At 39.1% G+C, this 22016-nt stretch overlaps 1 protein-coding gene across 4 annotated transcripts in view; it reads left to right on the top strand.

Annotated features, from left to right (window-relative positions):
- ATAD2B (ATPase family AAA domain containing 2B) overlaps positions 1 to 22016 on the top strand; it is a 171118-nt gene that overhangs the window by 68700 nt on the left and 80402 nt on the right. For all 4 annotated transcript variants that reach the window (XM_007971346.3, XM_007971345.3, XM_007971350.3 and 1 more), the window contains one exon: positions 17778 to 17937. In XM_007971346.3, coding sequence (XP_007969537.1) covers positions 17778 to 17937 — 160 coding nt within the window. The remainder of the gene's footprint in view (positions 1 to 17777; positions 17938 to 22016) is intronic.

Genomic DNA, 22016 nt, shown 5'->3' with positions numbered 1-22016 from the left:
CATCTGATGGGAGATTTGTTTTGCTTTTATTTTTAGCTATTATGATAATGCTACTACAGGTTGGGCATCCTAAATCCAAAAATCTGAAATCTGAAATGTTCCAACATTTGAAACTTTTTGAATGCTCACATGACACTCAAAGGAAATGCTCATTGAAGCTTTTTCAGTTTTGGATTTTGGGATTTGGGAAGCTCCACTGGTAAATATAATGCAAATATCCCAAAATCTGAAAAAGATCCCAAATTGAAATAATTCTGGTCTGAAGTTTTTTTGTTTTTTTTTTTTGTTTTTGAGACGGAGTCTCACTCTGTCACCCAGGCTAGAGTGCAGTGGCGCAATCTCGGCTCACTGCAACCTCCGCCTCCCGAGTTCAAGCAATTCTCCTGTCTCAGCCTCCCAAGTAGCTGGGATTACAGGCACACGCCACCATGCCTGGCTAATTTTTTGTATTTTTAGTAGAGACGGGGGTTTCACCATATTGGCCAGGCTGGTCGCGAACTCCTGACGTTGTGAGCCACCCGCCTCAGGCTCCCGAAGTGCTGGGATTACAGGCATGAGCCACTGTGCCCCAAGCGTTTTTAAGAGACTGGGTCTCGTTCTTTTACCTAGGCTGGAGTGCAATCATACCTCACTGATGGAGGTGTGATCATACCTCACTGTAACCTCAAACTTCTAGGCCCAAGTGATCCTACTGCCTCAGCCTCCTGAGTAGCTAGAACTACAGGCATGCACTACCCCACCTGGCTAATTTTTGTATTTTTTGTAGAGACGGAGTCTCGCTATGTTGCCCTGGTTGATTTCTGACACCTAGTCTCAAGCGAGCCCTCCGTCTTGGCCTCTCAAAGCATCTCTACAAGTTTTTGTGTGGACATGTTTTCTTTTCTTTTATGAAGGCAGGAATCCTCTTTATGAGAGTTTTGCCCTTATGACCTAATTACCTCCCAAAGGTTCCACCTCTTAACACTCTTAACACCTTAGCTCTTAACTCTTAATACCTCTTAACAACATTACTTTGGTGATTAGGTTTCAATGTATGAATTTTAGGGGAATAGAAACATTCCACTCATAGCAGGCAGTTTTAGGGTTTCAACAAATGTGTAATGACATGTATCGACTCTTACAGTATCATGCAAAATATTTTCACTTCCCCCAAATCCTTTGTGCTCTATCTATTCATTCATCCCTCCTTCTCTTGTGCCCTGCAGAGCCATCCCTCTCTCCCCAGCAACCACTGATCTTTTTACTATCTCCATAATTTTGCCTTTTCCACAATGTCATATAGTTGGAATCAAACAGTATGTAGTTTTTTCAGATTGGCTTCTTTTATATAGCAATACGTATTTCAGGTCTTCCAAGTCTTTTCTGTTTATTTTTAATTTAACTCCCTTTTTCAGATTAAGATGGAAGCTTAGGAATTGATTGAAACTTTTCTTTTTTTCTAATATAGGCATTGAAACCTGTAAAATTTCCCTCTAAGCAATGCTTTAGCTATATCCCACATTTTTTGACATGTATTCACTGTCATTCAGTTCAAAATAATTTCCAATTCCTCTTGTCATTTTTTCTTTGGCACAATCATTGTGTATTTAATTTAGATGTGTATTTAATATACAAATAGCTGTGGTTATTTTTCCTGATTATTTTATTGTTATTTACTTCTAATTTAGTTTTATTGTGATCTAGAGATCATAACTCTTAAAAAGTCTTTTCTTTTTTTTTTTTTTTTGAGACAGTCTCGCTCTGTCGCCCAGGCCGGAGTGCAGTGGCATGGTCTCAGCTCACTGTAAGCTCCGCCTCCCGGGTTCATGCCATTCTCCTGCCTCAGCCTCCTGAGTAGCTGGGACTACAGGTGCATGCCACCATGCCTGGCTAATTTTTTTTGTATTAAAATCATTTTTAAAGTTATTGCATTCTCCTTTATGTCCCAGTGTGTCCTGTGAATTTGTATTCTGCTATTTATGGTATAGTGTTCTATAATTATAAAATAAGACAAGGTGTTAATAGTGTTATGCAGACTCTTTTGTGGGTTTTTTTCCTTGTTTGTTTTTTTTTGTTTGTTTTTTTGAGACAGAGTCTCACTCTGTCGCCCAGGCTCGAGTGCAGTGGCTCTGTCTGGCTCACCGCAACCTCCATCTCCCAGATTCAAGTGATTCTCCTGCCTCAGCCCCCTGAGTAGCTGAGATTACAGGCACGCACCACCATGCCCAGCTAATTTTTGTATTTTTGTAGAGATGGGGTTTCACCATGTTGGCCAGGCTGGTCTTGAACTCCTGACTTCAAGTGATCTGCCTGACTCGACCTCCCAAAGTGCTGGGATTACAGGCATGAGCCACTGCGCCTGGCCTCTTCTGTGTTCTTACAGATGTTTTGGTCTAATTCTATTGATTGCAGAGACAAGTATGTTAAAATGTCCAGCTATGATGAATTGTTTCTTTGTCCCTTTAATTCTGCCAGTTTTTGTCTCACATATTTTGAAATTTTATATTAGTTTCATACACATTTATTGCGTCTTTATGTTGATGTTGCTTTCCTATATTATGAAATATCCATATTTATCTCATAATGCACTTAATTTTGAAATCTATTTTTATCAGATAATAATTCACCTATTCTAGACTTCATGCTGTTTGTGTGATATATTTTTTGCCATTAACTTGCTTTCAACCTATCTTGTTCATAGACTGTATGAAGTTGGGTCTTATTTTCTTAATTGCACTGTCTCTTAATTTTAATTTGTTTAGTCAGTGTTTAATGTAATTATTAATATATTTGAATTGGGGATCATTTCATTTGCATTTTCTATTTGTGTCTGCTCTTTTTCTGTTTCTTTTTTGCCTTTTTAAAAAACACTTTGAAACTTTGAAAGTTTTTTTTTAGGGTCTCAATTTTGCTATTGATTTTTAAAAAGAGCTTTATTGAGGTATAATTGACATGAAATATATATGATACATATGTACACAATACTGACATTGATAAAGAGTAAAACTTGGAAGGCTTTAACATACATATGTACTTGTGAAGCCATGACTACAATCAAGACAATGAAAATACCATTTCCTTCAAAATGGACACTTACACATTTATTGTGATCGTTGATATGGTTAGGTTTAAATTTATCATCTAGATGATTTTCTATTAGACTATCTGTTTCTTGTTTCCCTTTTCCTATTGTTCCACCTTCTTTTGGATTAGTTGAATATTTTTTATGATTCCAGTTTGTTTCCATTGCTGGCTTATTAGCCATTACTGTTTATTATTTTCATAGTAACTTTAGAGTTTATGGTATATGTCTTTAACTTGTAACCATCTACCTTCAATTGATGATAGACCATGTCATATACAGTATGGGAACCTTGAAATAGTATACTTGCATTTTTCTTCTCCTGAGGTTTGTGCTATTGTCATACATTTTTTATTTTTTGAGACAGAGTCTCGCTGTGGCATCCAGGCTGGAGTGCATTGGCGCAGTCTCGGCTCACTGCAATCTCCACCTCCTGGGTTCAAGCGATTCTCCTGCCTGAGCCTCCTGTGTAGCTGGAATTACAGGTGTACGCCGCCATGCCTGGCTAATTTTTGTATTTTTAGTAGAGACAGGGTCTTGAGCTCCTGACCTCAAGTGATCTGCCTGCCTTGGCCTACCAAAGTACTGGGATTACAGGCGTGAGCCATTGTGCCCGGCCTCATACATTTTATTTTTAAAACTTTAAAACCTTTTGAAGAAATGTAGGCCGGGTGCGGTGGCTCACACCTGTAATCCCAGCACTTTGGGAGGCTGAGGCGGGCGGATCATGAGGTCAGGAGATCGAGACCATCCTGGCTAACACGGTGAAACCCCGTCTCTACTAAAAAAAAAAAAAATACAAAAACTTAGCTGGGCGTGGTGGCGGACGCTTGTAGTCTCAGCTACTTAGAAGTCTGAGGCAGGAGAATGGTGTGAACCTGGGAAGTGGAGCTTGCAGTGAGCTGAGATTGCGCCACTGCGCTCCAGCCTGGGTGATGAACGAGACTCCATCTCAAAAAAAAAAAAAAAAAACTTTTGAAGAAATGTAAATGAAAATATCTTAAATATTTATTATACTTACCATTTCTGGTGCTCTGTAGTCTTTTGTAGATGTTCATATTTCCATTTGGTATCAGTTTCTTTATGCATACATTTCTTACAGTGTGGGCCTGCAAGTGACAAGTTCTTTTGGCTTTTCCATATCTGAAAACACTTTTTTTTTTGGGATGAAGTCTCACTGTGTTGCCCAGGTCAGAGTGCAGTAGTGCAATCTCGGCTCACTGCAACCTCTGCCTCCCGGTTTCAAGCTATTCTCCTGCCTCAGCCTCCTGAGTAGCTGGGACTACAGGTGCGTGCCACCATGCCTGGCTAATTTTTGTATTTTTTTTAGTAGAGATGGGGTTTCACCATATTGGCCAGGTTGGTCTCCAACTCCTGACCTTGTGATCCACCTGCCTCAGCCTCCCAAAGTGCTGGGGTTACAGGTGTGAACCACCGCATCTGGCCTAAAACGCATTAAAAAACAAAAAACAAAAAAATGAAAAAACAGTTTTGTTTTTGAGACAGGATCTCATTCCCTTCACCAAGGCTGTAGTGCAGTGGCATAATCATGGCTCACTGCAGCCTCAACTGATCCCCCCACCTTAGCCTCCCAAATAGCTGGGGCCACAGGTATGTGTGCCACTGTACCCACCTAACTTTTTTTTTTGAAATGGAGTCTTGCTCTGTTGCCCAGGCTAGAGTGCAGTGGCACAATCTCTGCTCATGGCAACCTCCGCCTCCCAGGTTCAAGTGATTCTCCTGCCTCAGCCTACCAAGTAGCTGGGACTACAGGCATGCACCACTACGCCTGGCTAATTTTTTTATTTTTTAGTAGAGATAGGGTTTCATCATATTGGTCAGGCTAGTCTCGAACTCCTGACCTTGTGATCCACCTGCCTCAGCCTCCCAAAGTTCTGGGATTACAGGCGTGAACCACTGTGCCCGGCCACTTTTTGAATTTTTAGTAGTGATAAGGTTTCACCAGGTTGCCCAGGCTAGTCTCAAACTCCTGGGCTTAAGTGATCTGCCTGCCTAACCCCCCTGCGTCCGGCCAAAACAGCTTTATTGAGGTATATTTATATGTTATAAAATTTGCTCATTTCAAGTGTATAGTTATAGTAATTTTTAGAGTACCTCAACGAAGTGGTAATACTATTGATATAAATCAATTTTAGAACATCTTTCTATCCCTTATAAGATCCAGCATGAGTTTGGGTGTGGTGACTCATGCTTGTAATTCCAGCACTTTGAGAGGCTGAGGCAGGCAGATCGCTTGAGCCCAGGAATTTGAGACCAGCCTGGCCAACATTGTGAAATCTGGTCTCTACAAAAACTACGAAAATTACCTGGGTGTGGTGGTGCACGCCTGTGGTCTCAGCTACTGGGGAGGCTGAGATGGGAGGATTGCTTGAGCCTGGGAGGTCAAGGCTGCAGTGTGCTTTGACTGTACTGCTGCACTCTAGCCTGGGTGAGAGAGTGAGATCCTGTCTCAAAAAAAAAAAAAAAAAATCCAGCATGCCCATTTACAATAAATTCCTTTTCCTGCCCACAGCCAGCCACTAATCTAATCTCCGTATAGATTGGCCTTTTCTAGACATTTTGTGTTATTAAAATCATATACTATGGTTTCTTCTGTCTGGCTTTTTTTGCTAAGTATAATGGTTTTGAGGAACATCCATTATATAGTATGGGTCAGTATTTTGTTCTTTCTTTCCTTTTTTTTTTCTTTTTGAGATGGAGTCTCACTCTGTTGCCCAGGCTGGAGTGTAGTGGCGCGATCTCGGCTCACTGCAAGCTCTGCCTCCCGGGTTCACGCCATTCTCCTGCCTCAGTCTCCCGAGTAGCGGGGACTACAGGCGCCTGCCACTAGGCCCGGCTAATTTTTTGTATTTTTAGTAGAGACAGAGTTTCACCGTGTTAGCCAGGATGGTCTCAATCTCCTGACCTCATGATCCGCCCGCCTCGGCCTCCCAAAGTGCTGGGATTACAGGCGTGAGCCACCGCGCCCGGCTTTGTTCTTTTTTTATTGATGAACAATATTCTTATTGTATGACTATACAACACACTGGATGGACATTTAGGTTGTTTCCAGTTTGGGCTATTATGAATATTACTGTGAACGTTCAATGGAAGTGTTTGTGTAGTACATATATTTTTTATGGCTCTTGGGTGGAGATAAGGAGTGAAACTGCTAGGCAGTATGGTAGTTTTATGTTTAACTTTTTGAGAACTTAGGCTTTGTTTTTGAAGAGTATTTTCTCTGGGTATAGAATTTGAAGTTGACACTTTTTTCTTTTTCTTTCCATACTTTGAAGATGATCTTCTTTCTTTTCATTTGTGTTGCTTTGGTAATGAATTCTGCTTTTATTTCTATTTGTGTTTCTTTGTATGTATCTTTTTTCTGGTTACATTTAATTTTTTTTTTCCTTCTTCACTGGTTTTGTGCAATTTAATGATATATCTTGGTGGAGTTTTCTCCCTTTTTCCCATTCTTGGATTGAACTTCTTGGGTGTGTTTTTCATCAAACTTGTAAAGTTTTTGGCCGCTATTTCTTCATTATTTTTTCTGTCCTCCCCACCTCCTGTCTCCTCTTTCCTTTTGGGCCTCTAACTACACATATGTTAAGTTTCTTGATGTTGTCCCATAGTTTGCTGAAACTTTGTTAATTTTGCTTTAAATTATCTTTTCTGTGTTTCATTTTGGTTGGTTTCTGTTGTTGTGACTTTTAGTTCACTGATCTTTTCTTTTGAAATGTCTAATGTGCTATTAATCCCATTCATTATGTTTTTGCCTCATGTTTCTGTTTTCATCTATATATATAGAACTTTTCAATATCTGGAATATGGTTATAATGCCTACTTTAATGTCTTTGCCAATTCTAATATTGTATTAGAAAATTCTGGGTTAGTTTTATTTTATTGATTTTTCTCATGGATTGTGTTTTCCTGTTTCATTGCATGCTTTGCAATTTTTATTGGATGCCAGATGTAAATTTTACCTTGTTGAGTGCTAGCTATGTTTCTGTAAGTAGATACTCTTGAAGTGGTTTTGTTGTGTTTTGTTTTGTTTTTTTCCTTTTGAGACACAGTTAATCTACTTGAAAACAGTTTGATTCTTTGGAATCTTGCTTTTAAGATTTGTCGGCTGGGCACAGTGGCTCACACCAGTAATCCCAGCACTTTGGAAGGCCGAGGCGATTGTATCACCTGAGGTCAGGAGTTTGAGACCAGCCTGGCCAACATGGTGAAACGCTGTCTCTACTAAAAGTACAAAAAATTAGCTGGGCATGGTGGCGGGTGCCTGTAATCCCCGCTACTTGGTAGGCTGAAGCAGGAAAATCACTTGAACCCAGGAAGTGGAGGTTGCAGTGAGCTGAGATGGCACCACTGCACTCCAGCCTGGTTGACAGAGTGAGACTCTTATCTCTAAAAAACAAAAACCAAAACAAGATTTGTGATATGGATCTTGAGTAGCCCTCAGTGTAGGACTAATTGTTCCCTGCTACTGATGCAGTATCCTTTTGTGTATTCATGGGCAATAACCTGTGAGTCATGAGGTTTACCAGTTCAGCGGGTGGGAACTGGCACTATTCCTGGTTCTCTGTGAGTGTAGAATACTCTTACTTTTAGTTCTTCTGAGTGTTTTTTTTCCCCCAAGCCTTGGGTAGTTTCATCACATGTATATACTGATTTATATTTGATTGAAGAGCTGAGGAGTTTTCTGCACATTTCCTGAGTTTTCTTTCTGTGGAGCAGTCTCCTCTGTGGTACTCTTTCTGTAGACTCTAGTCATCTTATTCTCCCTGGAATCTCAACTCCAACTCTTGCACTTAGTGAGTTAGCTGGCCTCTGCCAGGATTCCATCTGCCTGCATCATAGCGTATAATTGGAGAGCCATTAATTAAATTGTTGTTTCCACATTTTGTAATATTTGGGTTTTCTCTTGCTGCTTTCAATATCTTGCTCTGTATCTTTTACTTTCAACAGTTTAGCCATGACATGCCTCTGTGTGGCTTTCTTTCTGATGGTGCTTGTCATTTTGTATCTACAAATTTGTCATTTTTCAGTCTTTTCTGTTTTCACCTTGGATAATTTTTATTTGTCTGTCTTTAGTCAATCTTCACTTATTTTTGCTTAGTCATGTCCATTTTGTGATGTTCATCCAACACATTTTTTTTATTTCAGAAATTTTAGTTTTCAGTTCTAGGACTTACATTTGTTTTTCATTGTTTCTGTTTTTCCAATGTGATTTTCATGCATTTAAGCATGTTTTATTTTATTTCATTGAGCTTAGTTACAATAGTTGCTTTAAAATTATCTTGTGTTAGCTTCAACATCTGGTTTATCTCACTGTTAGACCCACTTGGTTTTCTTTTCTCTTGAGAACGTGTTCTTTTATTGATTCTTACTTTGTTGGGCAGTTTTGGATTGTGTCCTGGATATTATTATTGTTAGTTTTTGGAGACTCTGGATTCTGTTATTTTTATTTTATGAGCCACATTTTCTTAGGAGACAATTTTCTGAGTTAGGCTTGGAATGCATTCAGTTTCTTGACTGGGAGCTTTGATCTCCTTTGAGACCTTTTGTCTTTAGCTAGATCTTTGAGTCTGCTCCCTGCTTTGTTGTTCAGGACCAGCTAGAAATCTGGGTAAACTGAGTTTGGAGTGTCCTTACTAGCTCTTGCCCTTGTGTGGTCACCCTCATTCTTTAATATTAATAACTTCCTACCTTCTCTTTTCTAGACTCTCATGCTGAAAAGTTAATAAGGCACCCCCCTGAACCCCTACTGCATATTCTCTCTCCCCGTCACTGCAGTTAGTCCCCAGACTAAAAGCTAGAGAGAAGGAAATGTAGTTTTTCTTCTCCAAGTGACCAAGAACTCCCACCATGTTTCCATTCTCTGAGTGACCATGAACTCCCACCAGAACCCATCGGTCTCTGTTTACTCACCAGAAATGTCAGGTGTATGTTCCTGCATTATAATACATAGGCTTTGTAGTTGTTTTCTGAGGGATGCTCTGATTGGGTCTTTATAATAACCTGCAAGTAGAACTCTTGGGTATCCAGTATGCAGGTTTGAATTTCTAGAGTAATCATTGGTAAAATAGAAACATAATGTGTAATTCCAAAACTGTTAGTGGGGGAAAATAGAATAATTTTTAAAGTCAATCCAAAAACAATCAAGAAGAGAAGTGAGGGAAATCATATAACCAATAGGGAAAATAGCACAAAATATGATTATAGATTTAAACCCAAATATATCAATAATGACCTGAAATATAAGGGGAGTAAATGTTCTTGTTAAAAGACAAAGATTGTCAGATTGGCAAAAAACAAAATAATAATGATGTTTTGTTTATAATCAAGACATCTACATATAAGGATACAAAAAGTTTCGAAGTAAAATAGTGGAAAAAAATAGCACAAAAACAAATATTCATAGCAGCATTACTCACACTAGCCAAAAAGTAGAAATAACCCAAATGTCCGTCAACTGATGAATAGGTAAATGAAATGTGGTATATCCATACAATGAAATATTATTCAGCCTTAAAAAGGAATGCACTTCTGGATGGGTGTGGTGGCTCACACTTGTAATTCCAGCAGTTTGGGAAGCCAAGGTGGGAGAATTGCTTGAGCTTAGAAGTTTGAGATCAGCCTGGGCAGCATAACAAGGTAGTGTCTCTACAAATACTGAAAAAAATTAGCTGGGTGTTGTGACCTTTATCTCTGGTCCCATCTACTCGGGAGGCTGAGATGGGAGGATTGGTTGAGCCTAGAAGGTCAAGGCAGTAGTGTGTTGTGATGATACTACCGTACTCCGGCCTGGGCAACAGAGTGAGACCCCATCCCTCCACAAAGAAAAGAAAAGAAAAGAAAAATTCTGGCACATGCCACACCATGGATGAATCTTGAAGACGTTATACTGTGTGGAATAAGCCAGACACAAAAGGCCACATATTGTATGATTCTGTTTATATGAAATGTCCACAATAGTTAAATCCATTAAATAGTATAAAATTATATCACATAAATACTAACAGTTGGTGTTGCTACATTAATTTTAGACAAAATAGACCATAAAGCAGAAAGCATTACTGTGCATATAAAAAGGAAATCTTATAATGATAAAAGTTTCAGTTTACTAGAAGATATAACAATTAGGCCAGGCATGGTGGCTCATGCCTATAATCCCAGCACTCTGGGAGGCTAAGGGTAGGAGGATCATTTGAGCCCAGGAGTTCAAGACCAGCCTGGGCAACGTAATGAGAACCCATATGTACAAAAAGAAAAAAAAATAGCCATACTTGGTAGTGCATGCCTGTAGTCCTAGCTACTCAGAAGGCTGAGTAGAATTGCTTGAGCCTGGGTGGTCGAAGCTGCAGTGAACCATGATCGTGCCACTGCACTCCACCCTGGATGACAGAGTGAGACCCTGTCTTAAAAGTAACAATTTAAAATCTGTAATTCCCTAATAACCATAGTTCAAACTATGTAAAACAAAAATTGACAGAACCACGAGGTAGAAGAGTCAAATTGATAATCATTGTGGGAGAGATCCTGTGCATCTCTCAGTAATTGATAGATCAGGCTGAGCAAAAAAATCATTTAATGCTCTATAGATTAATTTGAACCACCACATTTCAGGACTCTGATCTAATGGGCATTCTTGTCTAAGACATATAGAATGGATACTCTTTTCAAACATATACCACGTTTATGAAAACTGATCCTATATTGTGCCTTAAAGCACATTTTAACTAATTTTCTAAAGTTTGGTAATATGCAAAACAGAAAAATAACAAAAAAGATAAGCAGATAATTTTATGTTCATAATTAAGAACTATAGCTCCAAAGTCTAAATGACCTGTGTTGTAAAGACAAAAATCATACCCAACAATATGTGAACTGAAAACAAAGATATAGTAGAAATCAAGGAGGCCAAAAGTTGGTTCTTTGAAAAAAACTAATAAAGTTGGTTCTTTGAAAAAACTGACAAACCTCTGGCATGCTTGGTCATGATAAAAAGAAGACAGATAAGCAATATTAGGAATGCAAAATGTAATGTTTTGGTTTTTTAAGACATCAAAGATTAAGAGCATAAAGGCCTAAGCTTAAGAGGTGAAAGGATATCTTTTAGAAAAAACATAGGGGAAAATCTCTGTGACTTGTATGTCAATGTTTATAGCAGGTTTTTGGTAATATCCCAGAACTGAAAAGAATCCGGGTGGCCATCAACATATGAATGGATAAATAAATTGTGGTATATCCATATAATGGAATATTACTTAGCAACTAAAAAGAATAAACTATTATCATACCAGTAACATAGATGAATCTCAGAATATGCCGAATGCAAAAATCCAGGAATAAAAAGAGTACTTACTGTATGGTCCCATGTGTATAAAATTTTAAGTAATGCAAAGTAATCTGTAGTGACAGAATACAGATGAATGGTTCCCCAGGGGTTGGGTAAAAGAGGACAAGGAGGGTCAGTATGGATGGAGAACTAAGGAGTATGAGGAAGAACATAATAGATATGTTAACTTATTTTAGTTGTGGTGATGGTTCCACAGGGTATACATACTTCAACACTTAACAAAATATCCCAGAACTGAAAAGAATCCGGGTGGCCATCAACATATGAATGGATAAATAAATGGTGGTATATCCATATAATGGAATATTACTTAGCAACTAAAAAGAATAAACTATGATCATACCAGTAACATAGATGAATCTCAGAATATGCTTTAAATATATTTAAAGTATACTTTAAATATGTGCGGGGTTTTGTATGTCAATTATACCTTCATAAAACTTCGTATGAGAAAATTCATTGGAACCCAGTCTCACTTGTGAACATGTATATAAAAATCCTAAACAGATTGGTAGAGCTTTACATCAGGAAGATATAAAAAGGATAATATATTATGACTAAATTGATTTTATTTCAAATATACAAGGTTTATTTAATATGAGAGAAGTCAGTTAATGTTAATTTATCACATTTTCATATTATAGAAAAATCAAGAGGATCACCTCAATAGATGTGGAAGAAATGTTTGATACAATTCAATACTTAGTCATAATAAAGTCTTCATCTTAGAGAACAAGGAATATAAAGTGTTTCCTTAAAGGTAGCTACAGAAAAACTTACAACAAACAGACTTAATGTTCAAACATGAAACCTTTTCTTATAACATGGGGAATATGACAAGTGTGTTTGTTTTGCTATGAACACTTCTGACCAATACTATTCTATAGATCACAGTATATATCTATACTGTTCTATAGATCACCCAAGTGTGGCTGTGGACCTGGTCCTCCCTGTGCTCTTGCAGGGGCCTGGGAGCAGGCAGGAGTCCTGCCCTCTGAGTGCAGCACAGCTGCCCAAGTCATGACTGTGGAGCCTGGCATTCCTGCACTCTGGGGGTCTGGGAAGGCCTCCCTTTTCCCTGCAGTCCCAGAAGTGTCTGCTTCACTGCCTGGCCTCTCCCCACTCCGGCGCCTGCTCTGATCTTGGAGCAAGGTTGGGGCCAAGCCTGGGCATTGTTGCAGACAAAGCTATATGAGGTATGCGTATTGAAGAGGGAAAAACAATACTCTTATCATTTGTAGATGATGCAATTATGTATGTAGGAATTGCAAAGCAATCTGTAGATAGATGTTAGGAAGTTTAGACCAATCAATATAAACAAATTTTGTATTTTTGTTGCTAGTAATTGTGTAAAAATGAAAAGTTACTATTTGCAATCTCATTAGCAAAAAGTTTCTATGAGTAAGTCTAAGAAGTCTCATGTTACGTGTATGCAGAAAATATTAAAACTTGATTGGCAAACATTAAAGATTAAATAAATGGAAATAAATATTTTCCAATTACCTTTTCTTCTATAAGGTGGGAACACTTGCTCTACTAGTCATTAAGGCCTCTTAGGGTTAAGAAAATTTGATATTGGCAGAAGACTAGACAAATAGATGAATGGAACGGAGCCCAGAGCCATAAATAAATGCACACACATATGGATGCCTAATTTATGGTAAAAGAGGCAGTGCAGATGCTGTTAGGAAAAGATGACCTTTTCTATAAATAATGCTGGGAAAATTGGATATCTCTTTGGTGGGGAAAAAACCCTGGATTCCTCTACACACCATACAGAACAATTAATTTCATTGGATTTTAGATCTATATTTGAAAGGTGAAACAACACTTTTAGAAGATAATGTAGGAAAGAGAATTTGGGACAAGCAAGTAGGCCTTGAATATCGTGTCAAATAGTTTGGACTTTTAATTTCCCTACATCATAGGAGTTGCTAAAGGATTTTGATCCAAGGGTTGGCCATTCAGTTTTTTTTTTTTTTTTTCTTTTAAAGACAACTTTTGGTATAATTTAAGTTAGATTGTAATTCTGTTTCTGGCCACGTCTGAGACTATCATCTGAAGACTTTTCAGTTACAAGACACTTAAAAATGCAGGTAGATTCCAACAAACACTTGAAATGCCAGTCTGTAATTGGAAGCTACTAAGGAAAAATTGGAGGTTAAATATGAATTTATATTTGAGGCTACTTATACTCCTCACCCCCTTTATATCTTGAATGGGAAACCTAGGTCACTAATTTTCAGTTATTCAATTTGAAAAGAAGAATCACACATCCTTCCTTCACACATACACTGGGTATCTAGCGTTTTGATTCCACTTATAGATTTTGGGGACACAGCTAGAGCAGTATGTTTGGGAAGGAAAATGATTTCTTTAACATGTTGAACATATTGGAGAAGTTATTTCAGGCAGGTGTTAGCAATAAGCGTAAAGGAATAGAAATGAGAGCAGTTGGAAAACACTAGAAAGAACATTGTTACTAGAACTACAGTTTCTGTTATAATTAGACATGAAACGCTTATATTCAGAAATGTTTAAGTCATACTTTTCAAAAACTACTCTAAAATACGTAGAAAATAATTTTGAGTTGAACATAAAGTGGTAGCCATTCTAAAGAATTTGTCCAAAAGTAATAATGATAATGCAAATCTAATATAAAAGAAACTAAATGTCATATACATTTCCAGACATTTAAACCCCCGCTAGATTGCTATCTATTAAAAACAAATTATTGTATTCTTTTTCTTTTAAGAAAAACAGGTTTATTGAGATACAGTTCACAGTGATGGCAGCAGCAGCCCATCTGGAGTGGCCACTGTCATCATACCTGCTGTAGTGGGGAGGTGTAGCTGGGGCTGCACATTCCACGGAGCTGGTGGAAGCTGGGGACAAATGGGAATCCCACCCCTTTTGAGTTGGTGGGATGGGAGCTCCCTGGGTGCAGCTGCAGCTGCCCAAGTTGTGGCTGTGGACCTGGGCTTCCTTGTGCTCTTGCAGGGGCCTGGGAGCAGGCAGGAGTCCTGCCCTCTGGGTGCAGCTACAGCTGCCCAAGTCATGACTGTGGAGCCTGGCATTCCTGCACTCTGGGGGTCTGGGAAGGCCTCCCTTGTCCCCGCAGGCCCAGAAGTGTCTGCTTCCACTGCCTGGCCTCTCCCTACTCTGGCGCCTGCTCTGATCTTGGAGCAAGGTTGGGGCCAAGCCTGGGCGTTGTTACAGTCTGGCTGGTTGTGTGCACTCTTGGGGTTAGTGCTGCATGCCAACCCCCTGCTGCCTCAGCCCCCTCCAGACTTTGGGTGCTGATGAGCATGGGAGGGAAGCTGAGGGGGTGACTGAGGGCAGCTTGGCAGTGGCCTGCAGGCACCCCTTGGCACGAACAGCTTGGACACCATGAATGGCAGCAGGAGGCAGACAAAGCTCCTGGGCAGAAGGGGGCGGGTCCCTGGTGAGACCCACCTTCAGGCTAGGGAGGGCCTGAAGGTTAGGGGCTAGGCTGCCAGTCCCACAGACTGGAGTGGGAAGTTGTGATGCCTTTTCTGGGCCTGCCCATGGCCACCCGTGGACCAGTTGGTGTGCACTTCTTTCCCTCTGAGTCCCAGAAAAGCCCCGGCTCAGCTAGAGCTAAATGGACATCAGGAAGACCAACTGCAGTTAGGAGCTACCCCCTCCAGGGCCACCTCTCTGCTGAGAGCTGCAGATGTCGGGATGACCAACTGCAGAGAGGAGCTACCCACTCCAGGACCTCCTCTGTGCTGAGAGCTGAACACTCAACATGACGACCTGCCTGTGGAGAGGAGCTGCCCACTCCAGGATCTCCTCTGAACTATTCTGTCACTCAATAAAGCTCCTCTTCGCCTTGCTCACCCTCCACTTGTCTGCATACCTTGTTCTTCCTGGATGCAGGACAAGAACTCGGGACCTGTCAAATGGCAGGGCTGAAAAAGCTGTAATACAAACAGGGCTGAAACATGCCCCTTGCTCGCCATTTTGTGGGTGAAGAGGAGAGAAGAGCTGCAACTCTTCAGGGAGCTGAGACTTGGGAGCTCCCCGAGCCAGGGCTGTGACTTTGGGGCCCTGTGGTTCCTGGAGTCTGCGAGCTTCCAGGAACCGCCACGTTCCCCAGTGGCAGCCATAGAAGCTGCTTACAGTGTGCCTGGTCCAGCCATAACCTCACAGAGAGCCAGCACCTGTGCCAATACCTGGAGCTGCCTGCCCTGCTGCAGTAGCCGGCATGCCAGACTGTGCACAGTGGCTGGACCTCACACTTGCTCACTCAAACACCCCTTGCTGCCCCATGCCTGGCTTGCCCCTGGCAGGCATGGGATATAGGCTGGTAGTGTGAGCCGAGCGCAGTCAGGTTGAGTGGACAGAATGAGCCCAGCAGGTCTAAGCAAAACTGAGGCAGAGGTGCCACCAGCCACAGATTTCCAGCCAGAAAAGCGACCCCCACAAGGGCTCCATAATAACAGCTGTACAGTGCACTCAATTTTTTTTTTTTCCCGAGATGGAGTTTCGCTCTTGTCACCCAGTCTGGAGTACAATGGTGCGACTTCAGCTCACTGCAACCTCCATCTCCCGGGTTCAAGTGATTCTCCTGCCTCAGCCTCCCAAGTAGCTGGATTACAGGTGCCTGCCACTGTGCCTAGCTAATTTTTGTATTTTTAGTAGAGATGGGGTTTCACCATGTTGGCCAGGCTGGTCTCGAATTCCTGACTTCAGACAATCCACCCGCCTCAGCCTCCCAAAGTGCTGGGATTATAGGCGTGAGCCACCGTGCCCAGCTTAGTTCACTCATTTAAACTGCATAGTTCAGTGACTTTCAGTATATTTACAAAGTTGTGTAACCATCACTACAATAAATTTTAGAACATTTTCATCACCCAGAAACCTTAAACCCTTTAGCCATCACTCCCAGTCTTCCCCTCATCCTTCCAAGCTCTAGGCAACTTCTAATATACTTTGTTTTTCTATAGATTTGCCTGTTTGGGATATCTTGTATACATGGAATCATACAATACGTGGCCTTTTGTGTCTAGCTTCTTTAGCAAAGTGATTTCAAGATTCATCCATGTTGTTTTAGCTGTTCGTACTTCATTTATTTTAATTGAGGAATACTATTCCATTGTATGGATATACCACTTTTATTCTACTTATTTATCAGTTGATGGGCATTTGGGTTTCTTCCACTTTTTTGGCTATTATGAAAAGTGTTGTGAACATTCGTGTAAAGGTTTTTTTTTGTGGACATTGCTGGATCATTTGATAACTCTTATGTTTAACAGAGGAACTGCAATACTCTTTTTCCAAAGAGGAACATCATTTTACATTCCCACCAATCAGTCAGTGTATGAGTGTTCCAGCTTCTCTACATCCTCATCAAAAGCTGTTAATTATCTGTCTGTCTGATTATAGTCATCCTGGTGGTTTTGAAGTGGCATCTCATTTGGTTTAATTTGCTTGTGCTTAATGACTATTGATGTGGTTTTGTATATCGTCTTTGGAGAAATGTCTATACAAATTTTTTGCCTAATTTTTAAAAAATATTTTTCTTGTTTAGAGATGGGGTCTCGCTGTGTTTCCCAGGCTGATCTCAAACTCCTGGGCTCAAGCAATCTGCCCGCCTTGGCCTCCCAAAGTGCTGGGATTATAGGCATTGCACCACTGCGCCTGGCCCTTTTGCCGACTTTTAAATTTTATTATTTGTCTTTGTATTGTTTAGTTGTTCAGTTGTAATTATTTATTATATATATTATCAAATGTATGATTTACAAATATTCTTAGGTTATATTTTTACTTTCTTAATAGTATCCTTTGAAGCAGAAAAGTTTTTAATTTTGATGAAGTTCATTTTCTTTTTTTTTGGTTGCCAAGGTTTAGGTGTCTACTGTATTTTCTGAATGCCTTTGAAAATAATTTTTGTAAATAACTTGATCCTGCATTAAAATATAGTCATGCTGCAGTTATTTTGTTATCACTAAAGACTGATAAGCCGGGCACTGTGGCTCATGTCTGTAATCCCAGCACTTTGGGAGGCCGAGGCAGGTGGATTGCCTGAGGTCAGTAGTTCGAGACCAGCCTGACCAATATGGTGAAACCCCGTCTCTATTAAAAATACAAAAATCAGCTGGGCATGGTAGAGTGCGCCTAGTCCCAGCTACTTGGGAGCCTGAGACAGGAGAATCACTTGAACCCAGGAGGCAGAGGTTGCAGTGAGCCAAGATCGCACCACTGCACTCCAGCCTGGGCAACAGAGTGACACTCCATTTCAAAAAAAAAAAAAGACTGATAAAAGTTATCGTAAGCAGCAGTGTTTTCAATTCTTTTTTAAAATTTTGCCTGAAAATTATTTTACAGCTCTATAGTATCAACCCTCCTTGCTCTTATGGATGGATTAGATAATAGGGGTGAAATTGTTGTTATTGGTGCTACAAACAGACTTGACTCTATAGATCCTGCACTCAGGAGACCCGGTCGTTTTGACAGAGAATTCCTCTTCAACCTGCCCGATCAAAAGGTAAGAGTTTTTGTTTTCAATATGTTAATATTTATATGTAATTCTACTATAAGGCATATGTTCTGAGGGTGATATTTTATGAATTTTCATTTTTCAGATTTTGTGCTTATAGGATATCTTACTTAATACTTTAAAAACCTTTGTAATTATGGAGCAGTTTTTTTCTATTAACAATTGTAAGAAAGTTTATGATTTTTAGACAGTAAGAGGAAAGCTCTTGATAGGTCACTGTAGATACTTACTTGTGCGTTAGTTCTCCAGATTGTAGTAGTTGTCCTGTATGGCAGTTTATGTGTCCCTAGTTAGCCAAAGTAACTTTATTCTCGTAAAATAATGTTTTTATAGAGTATTAGTGGGTTTATGAATAAGGACCCAGTATCCAAATTTTCATAGAAATTGCTGTATTTAATTAAAAACAACAAACGTTATTCATTATGGTATAAAGTTTTTTTAAAAAGAATGTATTAATAATACAGGGCAATGTTTATCATTGATTATATAAATGTTATATAATATGATATACGAAGTTGTTTTTTTTTCCCCAATTCAGCTTGAAATTTTTAATGTTATTCTTGGTTTGACTAGTATAATCTGACTGGCTTTTCATTAGAAACTCAAATCTGAGAGGAAGAGATACATGCAAAGGACATATTGTATGTGAATATGTATAGCTTTATTCTTAGACCTCTATGTGAAATGCCTGGTTTATATACCTAGATGTGAAAGTCTTAGTGATTTGGACTGTATGGAAGACCATAGAGTAACAAAGGCAATGGCTTCCCTGTGCAGAGCAGTTCGTTCCTGAGTTTGACATCAGTCTCCACAGTCACCAATAGTTGACTCAGATTTGGATTGACAATCTAATTTACAAGCTTTAAATTGGCACCAGATTTATTTAGCTTTGTCAGAACAGGAAACATAGCATATACAGCATTATTTTCATTGCACAAGTGCAGCCTTCAGGAATGTATGAGTGCATATTGGTGTGTTTATTTGTAGCAGATAGGGCTGAAGTAGGTACAGTCTACTTCACTGTGGGGAAGCATCAACTTTTTTGTTTGGGACATCTAACAACAGTCCAAGCACAGCTTTTATACTCTTCAGTACATGGGGAAATGTGCTTAGTTCTGAGACACAGCACAGGAAAGCCATTTCCTTGATTTCCCAATTGTCTTCTGTACTATCTTAGCTAAGTAGGCTTCAGAGTCTATATGCCAATCACAGCCCTCACAGTCCAGGTTCAGTTCACGCAAATCAAGGGTTTAACAGTAAACAAGGTTTAGAACAGCACTGTCTAATATAATTTTCTATGATGATGGAAATGTTCTATTTTGGCATTGTTCTTTGAGCAGTATGCATTGTGGTAGCCACTAGCCACATGTGGCTGTTGAGCACTTAAAATGTGGCTAGTGTGACTAAAGAACTGCATTTTAAATTTTGTTTAGTGTTAGTTAATTTAAAATTTAAATAAAATGGCATTGTGTGGCTCATGACTTACTATATTGCACAGCATGGATCTTGAACATAGTTTTCCACATTAACTTTCTAACATTTCGAGCAAATAGTTTTGTGAAACTGAAATATAAGGTCATTATTCTCAGGCCTGGGTCTGTGGAAAGGTCTATGCTGGCTGTTTACCTTTTTCCCTTAAATAGTTTTTAAGGTCCTGAGACTAGATGAGATTACCAAGTCTTCTCTCTTACAGAGCAGTCAGTAAGGTAAGAGGAAAACTAAGAGAGTGGGGTGTTCTGGTAGCCAAGTGAAGAAAATGTATCAATGAGGAGGGTGTCACATGTTGTTAAGTCCATTCAGCTAAGGACAGAAAATTGGTCTTGTATTTATCATTATGTAGGTCGTCAGTGAATCTGATGAGAACAGTTTCAGTTAGTAGTGGGTGCAAAAGCTTAATTGGAGTGTGTTAGTTCAAGAGAAAATGGGAAGGAATTGGAGGGAGTGAATATAGATATGTTTTAAAAAGAGTTTTTCTGCAAAGGGAAGCAAAGAATTTAGGTGATATGATATTGAAGGAAGCAGGGGCAAGATAATGTGTTTCATTGTTTTCAAGATGGAAGAAATCTAGTAGAAAAGGGAATTTTTATGTGAAATTGAGAGATGTCAGTAGGCAAAAAGTGATAGAATTTAGCATAAAAGTGGCATGAATGACTTTAGATAGGAGCTGGCTGGTTCATCTGTGACAATAGAGAGAAGACAGAATATTGTTGGCACACATGCTGATGGGTGGACATCTTTGGTAATTAGGATGTGGGGAATCTATGGAAGTTTTTTTCTGATTGCTTCAATTTTCTCAGTGAATTGGGAGGCACGGTCATCAGTGGAATGCGAAGATGTGCTGTGAAATAGTCTGCTAGGAGAAAGGCATAATGAATGACCTAGGGAAGTATTAAGGGTAGTAGTAATAAGGACCCATTTGGGTCATTAATTTAAAGTGATACTGGTCAGTGTCTCAGTCCTGTGGTTTGGCCAATAGAATATCATGACTTGCTATTTGATTAAGTAAAAGATTAATAAAACTAAATCTTGTTTTCAAATTTTAATAATTTTGTTAATTATTTGCATAAAATAGTACACACCTTCCATATGCAATAATGCTTTTTAATTTCTTTTATTTTCCTTTATCATAATTTTTATGATTGTTATAAGTAATATATATTTGCATGTGTACTTGTAGATTCTGAAAAATGAGGGGCTTGAATTTGCCTTTGATGTTTAATAGAAGTTACTTTCTATTAGAGGAAGCCCTTTGACTTACTATTTGGTATGCCATATAGAGTAAAATACATAATGAATATTTCTTGATTTCTACATTTAAATAATTTTTCTTCATTCCATGTCTTGTTTTTAGTGTGACAAAAGGAAGGTGACTTTGATTGGATTATATAGGGAAAGAGCATTATTAGGGACCTGAAAATAACTTGCTAACCTTTGATAATTAATTTCATTACTTTAAACCTCTTTTTAGGGAAATGAGAGGATAAGAATGGATCTCTTTTTGGGATATCTTCCAGCATAATTTTTTTTACATGTTCTTGATATTTTAAGGGTCTTGTAATCACCCTTAGCAGCACAGGTACTGTGCTGCTAATGAAGTTTGTATAGATTCTTAATGTCATCTTACAGAATATATATGCTGTTAGGTTGATATTTCTTTTGGACTTTCTTTTTTTTAGTATCTGTTCAAGCACATACTTCAAGTTGGAAGAAAATAAGTGTTATATCATTGCTTTAACTTTCATAGCTGAATGCCTAACTTAGAAGTTGGAATTGAAACTGTAGCGATTGATTCCAGATTTTGTCAACTTTTTGAGCAAGATTTATCTTGATGACTTTGTAGTTGTTCTGTTTTGTTGCTGGTCCCCAAATTCCTCATCAAGTCAGTAAGATGTTATCATCTTGGTTATAATTTGCTTTTTCATATCTCAGGAAGCTTAGATAGCAGTGTTGAGGGAACAAGCATATTCAATTTTTAAAAAGTGTTGTAATTTTCTCCAAAGAAGGCAGATGTGAAAACAAAATTCTGATCTGACTGTTGGTGGTGGTTAGTATCAGCTGATTATAGATTTTTATATGTTAGTGTTTTTTTAAGAAAACTATTTTAGGCTGGGCACGGTGGCTCATGCCTGTAATCCCAGCACTTTGGGAGGCCGAGGCGGGTGGATCACTTGAGGTCAGGAGTTCAAAACCAGCCTGGCCAATATGGTGAAACTCTGTCTCTACTAAACATACAAAAATTAGCCAGGTGTGATGGCGAGTGCCTGTAATCCCAGCTACTCAGGAGGCTGAGGCACGAGAATCACTTGAACCTTGGAGGCTGAGGTTGCAGTGAGTGAGATCACGCCACTGCACTTCAGCCTGGGCGACAGAGTGAGACTCAGTCTCAAAAACAAAAAAACTATTTTAGAAAAATGAATTTCTGTTTGTTTTGAAAGCAAGACGTTAAAATTTTGATTGTAGATTTAAGCTAGAGAATGTTGAAATCAATGTAAAATTGTTTATAACACTTTGATCTTTCAATGAATTTAATTGAAGTACCTTGTATTAAATGCCAAAGCATCAACTAA

This window comes from Chlorocebus sabaeus, chromosome 14, assembly GCF_047675955.1.
Source record: "Chlorocebus sabaeus isolate Y175 chromosome 14, mChlSab1.0.hap1, whole genome shotgun sequence".
In the NCBI taxonomy this organism is placed as follows: Eukaryota; Metazoa; Chordata; class Mammalia; order Primates; family Cercopithecidae; genus Chlorocebus; species Chlorocebus sabaeus.
The sequence above is the reverse complement of the archived record's forward strand: the minus strand, read 5'-3'. Positions and strand labels throughout refer to the sequence as shown.